This window comes from Periophthalmus magnuspinnatus, chromosome 21 (assembly GCF_009829125.3).
Source record: "Periophthalmus magnuspinnatus isolate fPerMag1 chromosome 21, fPerMag1.2.pri, whole genome shotgun sequence".
NCBI lineage: Eukaryota > Metazoa > Chordata > Actinopteri > Gobiiformes > Gobiidae > Periophthalmus > Periophthalmus magnuspinnatus.
The window spans coordinates 5,672,959-5,691,769 of NC_047146.1; the positions used below are offsets into that span (position 1 = coordinate 5,672,959).

General features: G+C 43.9%; 1 protein-coding gene across 2 annotated transcripts; it reads right to left on the bottom strand.

The window, feature by feature from the left end:
- Window positions 1–331: 331 nt before the first annotated feature.
- Window positions 332–18,439, bottom strand: akap11 (A kinase (PRKA) anchor protein 11). Of its 2 annotated transcripts, XM_033986739.2 has the most exons (12): window positions 18,344–18,439; window positions 14,032–14,126; window positions 12,153–12,263; window positions 12,018–12,071; window positions 11,810–11,941; window positions 11,134–11,389; window positions 6,791–10,958; window positions 6,550–6,690; window positions 4,845–4,925; window positions 2,478–2,524; window positions 1,892–2,091; window positions 332–1,329 (listed from the first exon to the last, which is right to left on the bottom strand). In XM_033986739.2, the coding sequence occupies exons 2-12, from the start codon at window positions 14,092–14,094 to the stop codon at window positions 1,144–1,146; spliced, it is 5,439 nt and encodes a 1,812-aa protein (XP_033842630.1). In that variant the 5' UTR covers window positions 14,095–14,126; window positions 18,344–18,439; the 3' UTR covers window positions 332–1,143. The 2 variants fall into 2 exon arrangements, with proteins under 2 accessions (XP_033842630.1, XP_055086648.1); XM_055230673.1 differs by lacking the exon at window positions 4,845–4,925.
- Window positions 18,440–18,811: the final 372 nt, after the last annotated feature.

Here is an 18,811-nt window from a genome sequence, read left to right on the forward strand (position 1 = left end):
TCATTGCACAGTGGCTCGTGGGCGACGGTGAGCCCTGCTTGGAGCTATGTACATGTTCGTTAGTGTGCGGTTTCAGAGCTGCAGATCACTAATTATATAAAACACAAGATCTGCGTCACTGGATCTTCCCAAACGTCCACGACAACGGCGAGGACCAAAGACTTTACGCACTGCAGTGACCAAAAGCAGAAGTGCCACGTCACAACGAGGATTTGGCAACATCGAGATCACAGCTCCTTCACTCAGCAGCATTTCATCTGACTTACAGATTCTCAAAAATATATATAATATTTCGATTGCACTAGTTTACTCCACTCCACTTATACCGGGTTTTTACTAAGTTTCAAAATCAAGATTGTTACTAGGCAAATAATTGTACAGTTAACACTAAAATCAGCAACAGGCAACTTCATTATAGGTTTTCTTCATTCAGTTGATGGATGTAATGATTAATAATGCAAAATGACACTGTGAAATATACGAAATAAAGTCATAATGAGCTCATGACGGGCCACATATCGTTCACATGTGGACAAGATTACACTGAGACTAGAACCGTTTAATACTTAATAGAGATGGATTGTAATCATTATGGCGTTGACGAGTTACTGCGAAAGTAACAATAACAATAGAAGAAGCCAGTGGGGGGGGCACCTGTCAGACTGCATCATCAGAAAACAGTCAGACAGGTTGTTTTATGGCTGATAATGAGGGTGTGGTGTGTAAGTGCTGGTCTCAGAACATGTGCGAACACCACCACAGAGGTGAGCTGTGGCTGGTGACGTCATCGGACGACAGCAATGGGGATTCCCTCACAGAAACACACTTCCTTTTAGCCCCTGCGTCGCTCTGTTTGAGACAGAGGGGCTGGGTCCCTGTTTTTCTTCCATTCTTTCTGTTGCCCTAGAGGTAAGAGTTCAAGACAGATGTAAAGGAGGAGGTGGATGAAACTAAGAATAAACAACAGAAAGTAGGAAAAGTGAATACAGAACTTTAGAGCACTGCATGAAATGTCAAATATGGTCACATTCATTTTTTATAACAGATTTGTATGCCGCCCTCTAGAGGCAGTAATGGAATTTGCAAAGCCCTATTGGAAATGAGAGAGGAAAGGAAAAAAAAAAAAAATCTAAGCAATGGACCCTAGGCATGCTCCAGGAGCCACTGGAACAGGGGGATTCGGGCGGGTTCTCTGCCTGCCTGCAGACTCTCCTCTCTGGGCAGAGGCTGGCTCTGCGCTGGGCCGTCCTCACAGTAACGCAGCAGAGTGTGGAGCAGCTCCCCCACCCCCCACCGCTTCTCACGCAGCTTCTGGACCACCGCTGGCAGCTGAAAGAGCATCACTCACTTAGACAATCACAGATAATAACCAAGTGTAACATGATAACAAACATACAGTAGGCCCGGGCCAGTTTATGATACGACTGAAGAAATGGATGAAAAATTATTATTATCTTTATTTATATTATTATTATTATTATTAGCTTTATTTATATTATTATTATTATTATTAGCTTTATTTATTATTATTAGCTTTATTAGCTTTATTTATTATTATTAGCTTTATTTATTATTAGCTTTATTAGCTTTATTTATTATTATTATCTTTATTTATTATTATTATTATTATCTTTATTTATTATTATTATCTTTATTTATTATTATTATTATTATTATTATTATTATTATTATTATCTTCATTTATTATTATTATTATTATCTTTATTTATTATTATTATTATCATTATTATTAGCATTATTATTATTATTAGCATTATTATTATTATTATTATTATTAGCATTATTATTATTAGCATTATTTATTTATTTAACTGTATTTTTGTATTGTTCCACACCAAACGTCTAAACTCCAGGGGATGATTAGTCGTACCTGCTGCAGCTCTCTGTCTGGACTGAGCTGGATCTGGTGTATGTCGACCATGGAGGCCGCCACCCACTGCAGCAGGCTCCTGAGCTGGGGGTCAAAGGTCACGCTGGAATGCCCCCGCACACGCTCCACAACGTCCGTGTTCAGGACGACCAGCGCGGTCCTCGGAGCCTGCACCTCGGTCCTGTCGGCGCAGACGGTCCCTGTAAAACAAACGTCCAAAGTTAATATGATTTTTTTTTTTTTTTTTTTTTTTTTACAGAGCATCAGCGCCATTATAACGGCCAAAAAACATGTTTGCTTTCCCACACTCACAGAGCTTACCCACAACGGAGCCCCCCCTTGCGATGGTTTTAAACACACCCACCGATAAAGCAGAGTGAGTGACTGAGGAGGGAGTGGAGGCATGAACGAGCAACATTGTGGCCAAATTTGGGGGTGTAGAAATCCCCCAAAACCATCACATAACAGACAGACTGATAGAGCCAGCAGCAGGCGTAATCTTTTTGTTGTCGATATTAAAGAAAAAAAAAAAAAGAAGCAGATTTGACCAATTTCTCGAGCGTGTGAGGTAGATAAAAGCTCTTACCGCTAGATTCTTCCCTCGTCTCTGTCTCTTTGTCCTCTATGTGGTCACTGTTGATACAAAAACACATTTTAAAACAAAGGAAAGGTTTATAACAGACGTCTTGCTAAGCTTGCGTAAAAAAAAGTACGGTACGTCGGGATTAGTGACGGGACTATCGGCTCTTTTATCGGCTCCGAATCGTTTGGATACGGTCATTTTAAAGAGCTGTTACTATTTATTTACATGACAGAAGCCAATGTGAGAACTCATTTTAACTAAAAACTCATCACAGAGAGACACGACGAGGCTCAGATGTGTTTAAAACGGTTCAAACAGAGAGTGGGAGCGTGTTTACCCATTGAAATTATGCATAATCGAACTAAAACGTGGCCGTACAATAGTAATAATTTTTTTAAAAAGCTGTTAAAATGATTGCAAATATGTTTTTCGTGCACAAAAAACATATTTGCAATCATTTTAACAGTTAATTAGGATAAAAATGCACGAAAATTAGACTGAAAAAGATCCGATTCTTTCAAAAAATGAGATCCGGTTCCACCTGTTCACGTTAAGGAGCCGTCCAAAAGAGCCGACTCGTCACATCGCTAGTTTGAATACGATTTCTGTGTATTCTGGTAACCGTAATTTCAAATAATACCTCGTGTGAGTAAAAGGCATTAAGCGCGTGAGTCACGGCTTTAATGCTAATGAACGTGCGAGTCTAGCCAACTTGGCAAACATTTTTGTCACCGGTGAAAATATTTGCTGTGTGATGTGCCAACAGGAAAACACCATCCTCCACTTTATAAGACTGATAATGACAGTGTTGTTGACACAGCCCCCGGTTACAGACACAGAGACTCTGCTCCACTTTGATACCACGATATGGATCCCAGAACTGTAAACTTTAAGACAAATACCACCTGGGGTCAGCGCGATTGTGAAACTCGAGGAAATTAAAAGGAAATAGCCAAATATCGCCTAAAAAAAATCAACAAAGCGACGTGTAATACTTGAAACGAACGCTAACAGAACGATAAAGTTTCATTTTCAGACCAGAAAACAGCTCTTCTGAATGTTTTAGTTTGTTTTGTTTTAGTTCGGACTGCTCACTAGCGCCTCCGAGTGGTCACGTGATGTTCAAGTCAAGTCAAATTTATGTGTAAAGAGCATTTAAAAACAACCACCAAAGCGTTATACGATAAAAAAGTGCAGTCTTATAAAACAAAACGTGCAAAAATACAACAGAACACAACAAATACAATGCAAGAGTCGCGTTAAAACTCAGTGCAAATGAATGAGCTTTCAATAAAGATTTTAAAATATGTAAAGATTGGTTGTTGTGTCGTGTTCGTTCAGCTGATTTAAACAGGTTTTGGCACCGTTTTCCTGCCGAAAAGAGGACGACAGCGCCATCTGCAGCCCGACTTCTTCAGGACAGTATCCCAGGTGTGTGAGAGTAGAAAGGCCCCCTCGTCCCGGTTTAAAGTTCCCCAAAAAATAAACCAGAACCAGAGCACAAATGTAATGTCATATACGAAATACCGTGTGCGTCTTGCAATAAAACAAACATGAGGGAAACGGGGAGAGCGTTTAGTGCATGGACAAAGGGACATGGGACAAAATGTGAGAAAGAGCGAGGGAAACAGAAACTGAGCAACTCAAGTCGGCCATTTTGGATCACTGCAAAAGAGAGAAACACATTATGGACTAGGACGGAGCGAACGGCATCGGGACAGAGGGCAACAAACATCGTCGCTGAATTAAAAAGACAGTCGAAATAGGGAAACGCGCGCACGGGACGTTAAACCGGGACGAGGGGGCCTTTCTACTCGCACGCACCTGCTGCGATACTGTCCTGAAGAAGTCGCACTGCAGATGGCGCTCTCGTCCTGCCAAAACCTGTTTAAATAATCAGCAGAGCGGACACGACACGGCGATGTCACGTGACCACTCTGAGGCGCTAGTGAGCAGTCCAAACTCTCAGGTATGAAAACAAACTAAAACTTCATCTGGAAAAAGGAATCTATTGAAATTAAACGTTTAAACCCATAATGTTTGTATAGATAAACATTATGGGTTTAAAGTACAACTGCCAAAACATTGCAAAAGACAAAATCAGCACAAAACACATGCAGGCGCTAGCAATTACGGGACATTCAAGGTAAAGAGCTTTTATTTAAGGATTTAGGCCGGGTCATGCGTCGGTTTGGTGGCTCCTTGCATGAGACAATATTGTATAGAACAGAATATACACATGCGGTTGTAAATATTTATGTCAAAAGTTCTACCAAGTGACTGTCTCATTACAGGGGAGTCACTTAAGGGTTTTTTTTTTTTTTAAAGGTCCTTTTAGGAAACAGCAATGCCAACCAGCAGAGGACCAACCTGTCTGAGGGGGAGGAAAGACACTCCTCACAGGCCTCACCCTCAAGGCCCAGACTGCTCCAACTGCTGCTGTTCCCATTGCTGCTGGAGGAGAGAGCCAAGGTGACACACACGACAATACCACACAAATGCAAACGTCTCACTGCATCAGGAAAGGGTGAAAAAAACCAAAAAAAAAAAACCAAAAATCTACACAAAACTCATTGATCTATAGGGATTTTTAAAATAATTTTTTTTATTATGTCTTAAATACACATAAAATGGATTTCGATGTATTAATTTCCTGAACATCAAAAATACAGACTTGTATAGATATTTATTTCTAATTTAATTTTTTTTTCTTTCCATAGACTGTATATATAAACAGACATAGCTACAGGAAGTGAGCATGTGCGCGCTTCCGGCTGCATCCACTCTGGCTCCAATTCACTTTCTATTGAAAAACTGTGGCTCCTCTCTCTGTAACTGCTGCTCAGACTCGTCATTTTGGTCTTAAATGTTCGTTTTAACATGATCCTGGTGTTTTTATCTCGCCATTTTGTTTGTAAATCAAGACAGGAACGTTAATAACAGACAAATCAGGCGCCTTCTTTCTAATAGCGTTAGCAACAGGTTTGATTGACAGCGTTGCTAAGCGGCCACTCCCTGCTAAACCAGCGACGTGGGTGAAAAGGCGCATTATCTTCAACAACCTCGCTCCAGATTGGCTCTTCGGTTGCTACGATACTCGAGGTTAGAATTGCAAATACAAAACTTCACTTCAAATTCGTCACTATAACCGCTAGCCTCGATTAGCTTCATTCGACTGAAGCTGAACGCTGCGGGTGACGTCGCACTCGCTCAGTCCACTTCTTCACAGAGTCTACGTTTCTTCCTCTAAACCGTACGCGTTTAGTAACAAAGGACTGACTGATAAAAAAGTAACCCAAAACACATAAATGACAATTAGAAATGACTGTCCCTCGATTCAAATGAAACTAATCTGCTGTAAATATATATTGTAGTGCTGTTGTCGGTATAACATATTAGATCACTGGATTTTTGCTGCAGTTAAATTTCACTTAAGCCTTTAACAACCATCTGTCAACAGAAGCATACAGCGTGGGTGATCTGTAATTAGATGATACTACTGAGCCCTTGAGCTAAATTCTGTGCATAGTATGGCCTCTTTTGCAATCCACTGACAGGAAATCCAAAAATAGACACGCAAAAAATACTCTTAGATTTGCATTACCTCAGCCTCTGTGTGGTTCTAGTGACACATGTTAGAGGTACATCTTTCTGCACACAGCGCCCCTTCGATTCTTCAACAGGATGTGGATGCAAGTGGGGCTTTTCAAGTGTGTTAATCGATCGCACATGGACTTTTGCTCGTAAAAAAAAAAAAAAAAAAAGCTGCTCTTCTGAAAGTTTGGATATGCAAACTCGGACTCTAGTGGCAAAACTGCTTCTTTCAACGTCAAATACGACCTAAGTGTTTCGTTGTGCTGTTTATTTACTGCAGCTCGTGTTTTTTTTTAACAATATTGCAGATTTTGAATAGTTTTTGTGGTTTAAATCTTCTCATTTACTTCAGAAATATATCAAACTTCAAAAATTTGTTAGTAACAGGCTCGTAGTTATGCACTGATAAGATTTTAAAGTTAAAAGTATATGCAAATGTGAAATGTTTTGAGAATTTACACAGAGAATACTACGGTTGTACCTGTCGCTGAGGTGGAGGAAGCTGCTGTTGTCGTCCGGGTGTTCGTCCTCAAAGCTCAGGTTTGACCAGCTGCCCACGCTGTCGTCCCCCACACTCAGCTGCTGGGACACTGTTGACTCTGTGACTTCCCGGCCCTGAGAGCTGTGTGCATAAGAAGTAAACAATGACAGAAATAAACACTGTGTTCCTTCACGGCCGTTTATATCTGTGTGTTACATGGAGAGCTGAATATGCTGTGTACCTGTTGCTGGCAGCCTGGCAGACGTTGGTTAAAGCCGAGGTTATGATCTCTGCTGTCAGGCTTTCAGCGTAACTCGCTCCATCGTATCCAATACCACTGTCCGCGTTTAGACTGGTGTTACTCAGCTCACGTTTGGCCACCTCCATCGCCATTGAGACCATTTCTTCGGCAAACGCCGCTTTACGGTCCAGATCTATGTGTATCTTGGGGATATCCATGCTGGAGTGAGGTGGACCTTCTGACCCCGTTCTCCTCCTGAACGCAGGGTGCAGGTGGTGATGGGAGCTGAGCTTAGAGCAGAAGGGCCGCTCCTGACAGTAGTGACAGGTCCTCTCCCTCACGTTGTGCCCTAACACTGCTCCCTCAGACAGTCTCTGAGCGTGAGAGTGTCTGGTGTGCTCCAGGATCCTCTGATGCTCTGGGGTGGGACCCATGGAGGCCAGGCTCATCTTCAGTGTATCATCAACAATCTTCCGAGCATAATGTTCGATCACTTGCATCATTCTACTGCTGTAGCTGCTGTCGTACAGGCTGCCTGTGCTGTGATGGTGTCTCCTCTGACCCTCTCTGGATAAAAGTGGGCAGGAGAAAGAGTTTCGTATCAGGTTTTCAGCCATGTTGTTGAACTGGGACTTTTTATAAAGGCAGGAGTCAGTCAGAGACTTGGGCAGCCGTACAGAGGAGCGGTGCATCTTCTGTGAGATGTCACAGGTGATGCTGTAGGCCAAGGACTCTGCAAAGTTCACCAGGTCCACATAGTCCTTCTGACTTTGCTCCTCTGACTTACAACTACACTGAGCCTCCTCATTAGACGGGCTGATTCTTGGTTTGTGTTTGGTGGAGAATGTTTCTCTCTTTGATTCGTCTGTGAGGGACTTTGATAAACTAAGACGTGCGCTGGAGGACCTATGCTTTATTTTTCTGCTAGCATGAGCCAGGCCCAGCTTTATGGAACGGTAGGCCAAGCGGCTAGCATACTGATCTAGAACTAGCTCCCTGCTGCCTCCTTCCTTCTTGAGCACTTTTATGAGGTAACCAGCGTATTCGTCTGTGACGCTCTCACAGCTCGGATACTCAGACGACAGCCCTGAGCTGGAGCTGGACGCCGTGCTGGAAGAGGGAGTGGAACGCAGTACTGACGCTATTAAATCATTGGACCAGTGATCTGCCAGTCTGCCGGGCCGGTTCTGCCCCGTGTGTACGACTCGCTCAGAGGTCGGCCGGTCGTAGCTCCTCCTCCTGATGGTCGTGTGATAAGGACACTGCTGTCCCGAGCTCACCATTCGTTTGACATCGTTGATAACCTCTCCTGCCACCTCTCCGGCGTACACCCACAGCGCGTTCAGAGTCTGCTCGGAAAACTGAGCCACACTATCTCTCCGCCTCGCTCCGCTCACACTCCCTTCTTCTTCGTCAGACATTCCCAGGGTGTCCATCTCCGTTGCCATGGAGACAATATGGCAGGCCAAGCGTTCGGCATAATGAAGAGCTTCTTTGTTTGACATTCGGCGGGAACTCTTGTGTCCCGTCTCGAAACTTTTGTTTTTGATACAAACCACTGACTCCTCTGGCATCTCTTCATCATCTTCATTCTCATTACCCTCTGCCTCCTCTGAAAGGGATCTCATGAGTTTTATCATAAATTCTGCCTTTTCAGCCTCTGGAGATGGATCTTTCAGTTTGGGATCAGGCTCGGGCTGATAGTGCGGCGTGGGAGGGGGAGTGGCTGGGGCAAATTCTTTAGCCAGCTTGGTTTTCAGTTTTTTGGAAAATTGTTTTATCTGCTTCTCCTTAGACACCTCGCTGTGCTGTTGAGGTGTGGATGGAGGCGTACCAGGGGTTCCTCCGGACTTTTGGCCCGAGTTTGGCTCATCCACCGGGACCGATCTCCTCCTTTGTGCATTTACACTGGGAACATCTAACGTGTCTAACATGGTTGGATGCGTTTCACCCACACTTTTGGTCCTCGGGTCAACGTGACTTCGGGTTTTCCCTTGACACAGAGAGGACGTCCGAGAGGGTCCGGGTACATGTTGTATTAGACTACTTTCTTTACAGTCATATTTAAAAGTGTTTCTGTTCTCCCCTGACTGTGATGAAGAGTCTGTGTTTCCTTGATCTGAGCTTTTCTGACTTCCAATCTTACTAAAAAAATCTGCACAGTCGCCAAAACTCTTCTTTACCTTTGAGGCAGTAATCAGCTCGCACGCTTCCGTTACCATCTTATCGACCATGTTGCCAGAGAAGTTTTGGAACGGAGACTTGGCTCGGTCCTCTTCCTGCATAAGGGGAGGGGTTTGTGTGGAAGTGGTAGTGTCGTAATAAGGTGCGTTCTCTGATGAACTTGCCTCTGGTTGTTGAACGTGGGAGAGCGCATGACCGGCCTTAGGCACAGGGACACAGCTCGCCATACCAGACACCGTGAGCAGAGCCGTCTTTACTGTACAGCTGGGGTCTTTCCTTGAAGAGCTCTGGATGGAGCTGGTCATAACTTGCTGATTAGCAAATGTGCTGCTGGTGTGAGTGTTCTCTGCGCTGACATAGCACATGTTATCCACAGACAGGCTGATGGCTGCTTGGCTGGTAAAAGCTACGTCAGCCTGGGACAGTTGAATAAAAGCTTCCTGTAGAACTGACTCAGACAGATCAGAAGCGTAAGAGGAAACAACCTCCTCCTCTTCCTCTTTTTCCGAGCCCAGCGCAAAGGTCCGGTCACTGGGTGTGTGTGGAGTGGATGGGTGGGAGAACTGACACACCTCCATAATGCCTTCAAACACAAGCTCCTCGGCCAAATCAGCAGCAAAACGTGTAACCGTGTTGTGAAATATTTGCTTCTTTACTGTTAGAAATTCAGAAAGGGCTCCTGACAGCGCCTCCCCCACCAGGAAACCGGCCAGACCGTTGATGGCTCTCTCTTTTAACACATACGCATGCCTCATCCCGATCTCATGAAACGCCATTTGAAACACAGATGATGTTAGTCTGGCCGCAAGATGACACAAGGTTGTGGTGCAGGAGGAGACGCTGTTTTGAAGATCGCGGAAAGCGCTGCCCAAGCTCATTTCCACCAGATCTGTAGCAAACCTCTGGATGCCATCCTTCAGAGACTGGGACGTCTTCTGCAGTTTGGCAACGGTCACAGTCTCTTGGATTTCTGACAGTTTCATCACATGACCCAAAGGGTTTGTGAACTCCTTGTGACAGACACAACTGAGATTTTTATTATCACTGATGTCAACAGCCGACTGGAAGCCACAAACAGACTCCATTATTTCTTTGGACATGTTGCTGGCAAAGTCGGAATAGGTTTTATACAATGAGCAAAGATCTTGAGGTTTACGCAGCTCTGTGTTTCCTTTGCCGTCCTCGTCCGTCTTCCAAAAGTATTCCAGATTTCCACTTCCATCTGTGAGCGGGCTGAAGGCTGAGGAGCTGACAGGGCTGAAGAGCGGACCTCCGTTCTCATCCGAGGGAGTGTGCACTGGTCTGGGAGACTCTGGTAGCTCGGAGGGGTGTGAATATGGAGAGCCAGGTTTAAGAGGAGTGGGTTTCTTCACACCAGCGGGAAGGGTGGGGGCTTCAAAGCGCTGAGGGTTCATTCCTTTAGTCGAACATCCCCTGGACACGTACTTGGCTGCTGCCCGGGCTGTGCTGGCATCAGTGGGCTTATTTTGAGCATTTGGTGCAGATATAGGATCCAGAGGCAGGGCCAGAGTGCAGCTCTCAGTGCTCTGCTCATCCAGGTCATCAAACTGGTCAAAACTGTCAAAAAACTCACTCACTTCTGAGTCAGAGTCCTCCACTGGGTCTCTGGGGCCTCCTGGCACTTGAGGAATGTCCAATTTAGCTAAAAGACTTTTTTGGTATCCGACATCATCCAGGAAAATGATTGGACTTGGACTGGAGCAGTCCGACTCCTCTGACTCACTGATGTGGTCAGACAAAGAGGGTAATGGAGCTTTGGGGCTGCAGATGGTCCACTGGGACTCCACGCCCTCTGACCTCTGCACCGTCACTGACACGTCTGGACTTGACTTGTGTTTTGAGGGTTTCTTTGACACTGAACTTATGATAACACGAGAGCCCAACAGTTCCTTTTTTCTCTTATGAGATGGAATAGTCTGTGATGCCACATCACGCTTCTTAAAATACCGAAAGGAAGCTGCACCTGTCAAGACAAGAAAATAACATCAGAGAGTAGACAGGGTAAAAAACACCTGTCACTAAGTTTGTTATTGAACAGAAACATAAGCTGAACTTTAACTAGATGCTGCCATCTAGCAGCCAGTAGTCATCACACAACCTGTGAAAAACTATGGCAGAAGTGAAAGAGTGAAATGTACCAGGGCCGTCTCCTGCCTCCTCCTCCTCCAGATGCTCCAGAGCAGTCACAAAGTCGTCTTCAATAGACGACACCGACTGGTTGGTGTCGTCCTCCTCCTGATGACCGCTCCCGGAGAACCCTCGGAGAACATGCTGTTCTAAAGCGAATCGAACACCTGCGATGTAACAGCCCAGCAGCCCCAAGAGCTGAGGCACCCCCGCCTGAGGACACACACCAGGACTGTGCCTCATCACACACACGGCTTTACACACAACCTGAGGGGAAAAACAGAGAAAGTAGGTCAGTTATGATGGATACAAGTGTCAAAACAAACGTGATGAGAAGACACATTCAAATACACTTCAAATAGAAAATTTATGTTTTATTGTTATGTTTTAAGTGTTATGTCTACGCTTCAGGCGAGAACTGAAATAAGCGGGAGAAAATGTGCAAGTGTGCATTTTAATTCAAAGAGGTGGGTGATCTCCAGGTCTAAAATGGACAAACAAAACCACAGATTGAGCTGCAAGGCTTGTGTGAACCCAAACACAACACATGTGTCCAGGAAGCACAAGGCTGCAACTGTGGGCCACCTGGGATGTGAGAAAATGTCTGATCTGTATCGTTTTCTACGTCATGCATACGACAGTTGTATTCATAACTTTTACTGTGTGTATGTACTGATATGAAACAACCTGGGAAGCCGCATCCTTGTGGTCCAGAACCCTGCGATAGTCTTTGAGCAGCAGAACCTCGTCCTGTTTGAGGCTTTGGATGTGATGTGGCCTGAGCAGCTCACACAGACCCACTGGTAACGACAACAGAGGCTGAAACAGAAATGGTCTGGGTTAACACAAAGGTTCAGGAGAAGTGGCTTAACATTTTAAACGTTTGTTGGTTCACCTGATGGCCGGCCTCGTCTCCTTCACACTGACTTGGCAGACAGACAAAATTAATCTGAAAAGAAAATAAATGAGTTTATAAACGCTGCCAGTTTGAGGTTTACGTTTCCCATTGGAGCTGTTTTCTGACACAAACCTCTGTCAGCCTTGTGGTGTCTCTGGTCGGCACTTCTAAGCAAATGCTGCATAGCTCCTTTTTGTTTCTAAAAAGGCTCTTAACACTATGCACTCCACTCTCACGCACAGTCTGAAAATACAGAAGCATTCAGGGTTTAAAAAATCGCCAGATAAAATAAACAGAATGAGACAAATTGTGCAGTTTTTTATAGCTTTGAGTGAAAGTCCAAACATTCTTTGAACAGAATAGGAAAGTATAGGAAAGTTGGAACGTTTTTTGTTTTTGTTTGGGTCAATATTTCTGGTGTGTACGTTTTCGTTGCACTGCTGGGAATATTGTGGTTATTTTATGGCCATACGATGCTATTTAAGCTGTTAAAGTTTGAATAAATAACTCGTCTGACTCATTACAGATGCAAATTAACGGCTAAACTGTTTCATTCTGCTGTTTATTTCTTGCAGCTCATGATTTTTTAACAATACTGTGGATGTCGAATAGTTTTTATGGTTTAAATCTGCTCTTGGGTTTTTGTGTCAGTGGCGTCAAATAATTTCCATATTATCGTTTATTGTCTATATTTGCTTCAGAACTTCAAAATGTGTTATCGAGACCAGTCCAGCTCTGTCAGTTCTGATCCGGTCTGCGTCAACATCTTAGTTGAGTGAGATCTGGTCCTACAGATTTGAACTCTACCTGCAAATGGATGGACATTAATCCTGGACACATCTGCAGCCTGCCGGTCCTGGTTCAGTTCCACTTCAGTCCCGGTTCCTTCTTGGTTTAGTCCTGGTTCAGTCTTGGTTCGGTCTTGGTTCAGTCCTGGTTCGGTCCTGGTTTAGTACTAGTTTAGTCCCGGTTCAGTCCCGGTTCCTTCTTGGTTTAGTCCTGGTTCAGTCTTGGTTCGGTCTTGGTTTAGTCCCGGTTCAGTCCTGGTTCAGTCCCGGTTCCTTCTTGGTTTAGTCCTGGTTCAGTCTTGGTTTGGTCTTGGTTTAGTCCCGGTTCAGTCCTGGTTCAGTCCTGGTTCCTTCTTGGTTTAGTCCTGGTTTAGTCCTGGTTTAGTCCTGGTTTAGTCCTGGTTCAGTCCTGGTTCCTTCTTGGTTTAGTCCTGGTTTAGTCCTGGTTTAGTCCTGGTTCAGTCCTGGTTCAGTCCCGGTTCCTTCTTGGTTTAGTCCTGGTTCAGTCTTGGTTTGGTCTTGGTTTAGTCCCGGTTCAGTCCTGGTTCAGTCCTGGTTCCTTCTTGGTTTAGTCCTGGTTTAGTCCTGGTTTAGTCCTGGTTCAGTCCTGGTTCCTTCTTGGTTTAGTCCTGGTTCAGTCTTGGCTCAGGCCAGATTCGGTCCAGATTCGGTTCTAGTTTAGTCCTGATTTAGTCCTGATTTAGTCCTGGTTCCTTCTTGGTTCCTTCTTGATTTAGTCCTGGTTTAGTCCTGGTTCAGTCCTGGTTCAGTCCTGGTTCAGTCCTGGTTCAGTCCTGGTTCAGTCCTGGTCCTGGATCTCTCTTTCACTGTGGTTCTCCTCGAGGTTTCTCTTTTTCTCATTGAGTTTTTTTTAAACTTTTTCTTTGCCGAGAAGGAGGGTCTGGGACAGTGGTTCCTGCAGGAGGACGGTCTGAGGACAGGGGGCGCTCTGGGACACCTCTCCATTTGCTTATTTTGTCCGTTTCACTGTTGATTTTCTAACTTTCTGTTGGTTAAATCAATCCTCATGTTCAGCTTTAAAATACACTGCATTGAAAACAGGTTTATTTATTTATTCCCTAAAAATCTAAAATATCATATGATAAAATGTTTTTGTATTAAGAGCTCAAACATTATGAGACTTTCTGGACCAACTACAAACAGTAAATTGCGGATATTCGATAGCAGTACAAGTGTATGTGTACCATATATTTGTAACTCACCTCCTTTCGGACTGTGGCTCGAGACCTGACTGGGACCCCTTTAATACGAGCACAAGCGTCCATGGCCAAACGCTGCAGGTTCACGGGCCCCTCACCTGAAAACAGAGAGACGAGTAAGAGATTATTAAGTATTTCAGAGATTAAAGTCCATCCAAGCAGATACACACACATAATCGCTTACGTCTACAATTTAGGCCTTTGCGCAAACTAAGTAACTCGCAAAGCAACTATTAGATGACGAGGACAATCCGCTCTCCCAGCCCCGAAGGAACGGCCAGGTTTTACCGACACGAACACAATATTTGTTTTTTTTGAGTCATCTTCACAGAAACGAGACACGTGTCAAACGCAACTGTCTCTGAGGTGAACCTGTGCTATTTTTGAGAATTCGAGTGGCTCATCACAGTCCTGAGGCGAGGACGGGAGCGGAAACCGGAGACGGTGTAAAACAGGGGTGTCAAACTCAATTTCACCGAGGGCCAATTTACATAGATAGTAAAAAGTAAAAAAAATATGACTGTAACTGCCTGTCTACTGATAAACTGACATTTTAAGACAGTCATACATTTTAATTTACCTTGTCGCGGCCACATAAAATGACATGGCGGGCCAGATTTCGCCCCTGGGCTTTGAGTTTGACACATGTGGTGTAAAAGACGCGGGCGGAGTGAGCGCGACGTCACCCGCGGCGTTCGGGTCCAGTCAAACGAAGCTCGTCGAGGCTAGAGCGGCGGTTACAGCGGCGAATTTGGAGCAGAGTTCTATAGCGACCAAAGAGTTAACGCCCCTTCCCGTGCGCACCGCTGTTTTAGAAAAGAACGGACACTTAGCAACGCTGTCAATCAAACCTGTTGCTAACGCTAACTGGAGTGACTTCAGGGAAAGAAGGCGCCTGATTTGTCTGTTGTTTGTCTGTTCATATCTTGATTTACGGACACAATCGCGAAATAAAAACCCCAGGATCACGTAGAGCGGGTTAATACGAACATTTAAGACCAAAATGACGAGTCTGACAGCAGCAGATACAGAGAGAGGACACAGTTTTTCAATAGAACGTGAATTGGAGCCAGAGTCAATGAAGCTGGTAGCGCACACATGTCCATTTATATATACAGTCTATGAGGAAAAACTTTAATTAGAAATAAATATAAGTCTGTATTTTTGATGTTCAGGAAAATAATATCGAAATCTATGGCGGAAACACGCAAAACTGACACAAAATACATATCAAAATAACAATTTAATCATCACGATAACCACTGCGTCCACTTACGGTTCAGTATATGAACCCTGGAACTATAGATGTTGGGGTTTCTTTGTAAAAGTGGGGAGATTTGAGACATTTTTATGGAAGTTTTGAGCTGTAAAGGGCTGGATAAGTAAGTTCAGTGGCTAATTGTTGGTTCATTCTGTACAGATGGAAAAGCGTTATATCAAAATGCATTGGTTCCAGCTCAAGCCAGTTTAAAAATACATCTACTGGGACTCTTCTGCTTTGTAACATTCGCTTAAAGTAGTCAATATTCAATCAATATTATCGTATATCACAATATGTCTCTGCAGCGATATGTTAAGTTTACATTTCTTTATCGTGACAGGTTTACAAGTATAAATGCTGCCCCCTCTGGTAGAAAAACGGCAAGTAAATAGAACAATATAGTGCGGCAAATAGCAGTGCGATAGTAGCTCAGTTGGTAAAGTGTTTGGTTGAAGTTTGGTGGTTCGAAATCCCGCTCTCGACATAAACATCATTAGTCGAGAGGTCCGATCCGCCGCCCCACAGGTCGGCGATGCGATTCCAGGTGAGCGATTCCTTGACGTAAATGCGCTTTGTGTGGCGTGAAGGTAGAAAAGCGTTGAATAAAAGCTTGACCATTTAACAACTGCAGCTCCAAGTCCCACTGTTGTCATAAAGGCCGGCAGTGGAGATCAAAAGCCGAGCTAAGAGATCAGAGCGGCGCATTTAAAGCTGGAAAAACACAGTTGGTGCATGGGAGTGTGGGGGAAAAACGAAGCAAAAATATTTACAGTGTACAAGAAGCAAAAGTTTCCCAGGAAATCCAAACCTCCCTTTTGAGGTAACTCGCGGCGTTTGAGTCTAGACACAAGCAGACAGGCGCATTGATCAGCTGATTTTTGTATTTTGTGAACCGAGAGGGTAGAGTCCACAGGCTTCCTCCGCTGACCCTGGACCTCCTGGCTTCTCACGGGTGCTTTGGTGGGCTTTACCAAAACAACACTGCGCTCTAACCTCAAATATCTAGTGCATCCCAACTCACTTACAAGGAAAGCAAGCACAATGACGTCCGTTATGACTACAGCCCTCTGGGAACGAGTGGGGAAAATCGCCAGCGGGACGGAGATGACAAGCAGCTGTTTTTGTTCTAATGGAAAATTCACAGGACTAGGTCAGTGTTGTTGTTGTTGATGTTATTGTTGTTATGTTTGTATGTTTGCAGGTGGAGACAGGGTGAAATTTCTATGTTTCCAAGATTCTTTCTAAGGTTTAACCACCGACTGCGTAAAAAAGTGGACTAAAGACGCCTGATTTGTCTGTTATTAATGTTCATATCTTGATTTACAGACACAAAAGCGAAATAAAAACCCCAGGATCATGTAGAGCGGGTTAATCCGAACATTTTAAGATCAAAATGACGAGTCTGACAGCAGCAGGTACAGAGAGAGGAGCCACAGTTTTTCAACGTAAAGTGAATTGGAGCCAGAGTCGATGGAGCTGGAAGTGCGCACATGATCACTTCCTGTTTGGAACGCGGCGGCTAGCAGGTTAGCTACGTCCATTCATATATACAGACTTCTGCTTTCATCTGTGACTTTGAAGCACGACTCAACTGAAAAGGACAAAATTCTCGATGGGGAAATAAACCAACGCTCCTACATAAAAAGTCGATTCTACGGAAATTAGGAAAATGTTTTATTTTGAAGAAACTTATTCCACAATGTTTAAATGTACCAATAAGTCATTAATTAGATCATATGTAACTTCACGTGCTGAAAAATAGACAAAAATAAGAGCATGCTTTTCATTGTGGATGTTTTAATTGCATTGAAAAACATCCTCAATCTCAGCGCTTGCACCTCCACAAACCTGACTCATATTTGGCAGGGAGGAGAGCTTTTTTGTGTTGTTTCCGTGGAAATCTTGTTCTTTTGGTTATGATCTTGCACGATAAGGACAAAAAAGTCACTATCTCCGTGGAGAATGATCCAAAGTATTCTGTGAAATCATGTAGGCGACTTCAGTTCTCGTCAGTTTTACATAATGTCAATATGAAACAACAAAGTCCAAACGATTCCCAGAGGCTTTTTCAGATGTTAAACTTATTTCCAAACGCGTCCGTGTCGTTTGCTGCGTTATATCATGTGTTTGACTGAGGGACATCACATCGTTATCCCGTATAAAGATGTCAAAACGCTCTTTAACTCCAATTATTAACAGGCTTCAGGAATTCCCACATGCCACAGATGCAATAAAAGGCCCACTGTACTTTAGAATGAGACTTAAGGTTATTTATTCTTGTGTTTATGTGTTGGAATTTGCAGTAGTGATCATTCAAAGTCATTCAAGTGCACATAGTCTTATAATAAATGTTCATCCCAAGGCTCCAGTCCCATCATGGCTGCAGCAGGAGGCCCAGGACAAGCCTTTTTGATGCTGGACGTGACCACTCCACCAAAACAGCTGTCTATGCTTGGGATAACACACATATTTCACAACATAATCGCTTCAATTTTCAAAAAAAGGTGTCAAATAATAATAATAAACGCGCTGGAATTGAAATGAATGCCATCTTTACGCATCACTGCTCTCCAAACCAGGGCCTCCCAGCTCCTGTGATGTCATTTTACGCACATCCTGCTCAGACCTAACCCAGCCTCCAAAACCATTAAAAACCACGACACAGCGCAAATATAACCGTGCCAAACGTGCCAAATGTAATGATTTTCACGTTAGATGGCGCTGCTTCATGACAGGACCCCCATCAGGTCTCATTAGATGTAAATTACGCACGCGCTGCACCGCTGTGGGTTTGGCGCAGAGAACAGGCCAGTGTCCAAAAACATGATGAGATTGAAGATTGTTTTAAGTAAATGACACAAGCGTTGGTTCAGATGAGGAAAAGCTCAAGGATGCTGCACAGTCTTGTCAGAAAATGGCAACACAGGGGTTTATGAGCGAGGGGGGGGCGGCTGCAGAAAGAAGAGAACGAGCGCAAAAGCAACGAGTCTATTTACGTTAACTGACAATAACCCGGTGATATTACACAGATAAGTGAGGGGAATTAATACTTACTGTCTCGTATTTGGTGTCACTGCGTTAACATCCAGCTCTCCATTTGCCAGAGCCGAGCAGCAGCTTTTCCATGAAAACAAGACGGTGTTAGACATCACCAATCGAACACGGAGCATGTGACCCAGGGCGGGGTGTGGAGCGCAGAGAAATCGAACTAAAGACATGAATCTGCTTCATTTACACCTGGATTATTCTGTTAGAGTTAGACCTGGATCATTCTGTTTAATTTAGACCTGGATCATTCTGTTAGATTTAGACCTGGATTATTCTGTTTAATTTAGACCTGGATTATTCTGTTAGACTTAGACCTGGATTATTCTGTTAGACTTAGACCTGGATTATTCTGTTAGAGTTAGACCTGGATCATTCTGTTAGATTTAGACCTGGATTATTCTGTTTAATTTAGACCTGGATTATTCTGTTAGACTTAGACCTGGATTATTCTGTTTAATTTAGACCTGGATTATT

Excerpts from the sequence above, each read along its gene's own strand:
- akap11 (XM_033986739.2), bottom strand. The coding sequence starts at position 14,094 with ATGGACGCTTGTGCTCGTATTAAAGGGGTCCCAGTCAGGTCTCGAGCC. Across the intron at positions 10,959-11,133 it reads GGAGGCAGGAGACGGCCCTG|GTGCAGCTTCCTTTCGGTAT; the intron begins GTACATTTCACT and ends TTGTCTTGACAG. Across the intron at positions 6,691-6,790 it reads TGCCAGGCTGCCAGCAACAG|CTCTCAGGGCCGGGAAGTCA; the intron begins GTACACAGCATA and ends TTATGCACACAG.